Source organism: Tupaia chinensis, unplaced genomic scaffold (assembly GCF_000334495.1).
Source record: "Tupaia chinensis unplaced genomic scaffold, TupChi_1.0 Scaffold000168_1, whole genome shotgun sequence".
Taxonomy (NCBI): Eukaryota; Metazoa; Chordata; class Mammalia; order Scandentia; family Tupaiidae; genus Tupaia; species Tupaia belangeri.
Genome location: NW_006159643.1, coordinates 927,606 through 928,784, shown reverse-complemented (window position 1 = coordinate 928,784; position 1,179 = coordinate 927,606). Strand labels below are relative to the sequence as shown.

The window sequence follows — 1,179 nt, the reverse complement described above, 5'->3', positions numbered from 1 at the left end:
AGGCATTCCCCCGCCTTGCGGGGGCCCCGAATCCGCCGCCCCCGCCGCGCGCCCCGCCGCCAGACTTCCGAAAATTTGCCAAAAACTCACCGCATGAATTTTCTTGTCCCGCGGATCCAAGATGGCGACGTATCCACCGCGGAGGCTGCTGGGAGCAAGACCTTTACCCTCTGACCCCCGCCGTGACCCCCGTCGCTCCGGCTTCCCTCAAGGCGACGGCGGAAGGTGGGAACGGTGATCGCTGAACGGACGGAGTAGGGGGTGGGTAGACAGCTTCCCGCGCGCTGGGAGAGGACTGAGCGAGAGGCGCTTCCGTCTCCACCGCCCTCTCGGCCCGCCCTCTCGGCGGCTGCACTGTGTCTCCTACCGGCTCCCGGGGACGCTCGTCGCTCCTTAGCCGTTCCAGCGAGCTGGGCCTCTACGGCTCTGCCTTTTCCCTGAGGCCGGGTCGCTTCGCTCAGAGCCCGGGCCCGGGTCCCAGGGAGGCCGCGGGGTCCGGGGGCGGGGAGTAGTAAGGTGGCTTGGGTCCACCCTCCTCGGGGACGACGAGCGGGTTTGTGTTTGTGTTTGATTGGGACTGCCCTCCCCCGCACGTCGGCCTCCTCACTCCCACCACCTGGAGCAGATCTGACTGCTGTCCACTTTTCCTTCCTTAGCCCCTGCGGTCTCCGCTGCCGGTGCGCGCACATCAGGGATCCGCAGCACGTCACCGGCACCTCCCGAGAAGTGAGTCCCCCTCTGCCGAAACCAGTGGTGCTTTCTACTCACCCAGCTGAACCTTTTCTTTTCTTTTTTTTTTCCCCTGTAAAACCAGTGTCAGGAAATAATAGGGAGCAGGTCTTTAAATCACTGTTGTGTGAATTCGCTGCAACTCAGGTTAGTAGCACTGTCTCTAACTCCCACTCCTCACTCTGCCTTAAGCTTGAGTGACCAACTGGGCCATCAGCAAGACTGTGAGAAATTACAGTGGTTTTGGTGGAAACTTCGAGGGAAGGCTCTGCTTCCAGGTAGAAAAATAGTTGACACTGAAATTGAAATTATACTTGTTTTACTTGCAGTAATCTCTCTTTCATTTTAAGTTCATAAATTTTTCATTTTTTTCGTAATTACTCAACATTTTGGACTTTAAAACCTAGCCTCATCATGTGTGTTACTAAAATTTTGTAATTTCATAAGTGA

General features: G+C 56.6%; 1 protein-coding gene across 6 annotated transcripts in view; it reads right to left on the bottom strand.

Moving 5' to 3' along the window:
* Positions 1–166, bottom strand: part of CNOT2 (CCR4-NOT transcription complex subunit 2) — a 119,116-nt gene extending 118,950 nt beyond the window's left edge. For 5 of the 6 annotated variants that reach the window (XM_006146175.3, XM_027770922.1, XM_027770919.1 and 2 more), the window contains exon 1: positions 91–166. Coding sequence is in view for 3 of the 6 variants with exons in the window: in XM_027770919.1 (XP_027626720.1) it covers positions 91–95 (5 nt within the window). In the remaining 3 variants the exon portion in view is untranslated. The remainder of the gene's footprint in view (positions 1–90) is intronic. The other variant, XM_006146177.3, reaches the window with a different exon arrangement.
* Positions 167–1,179: the final 1,013 nt, after the last annotated feature.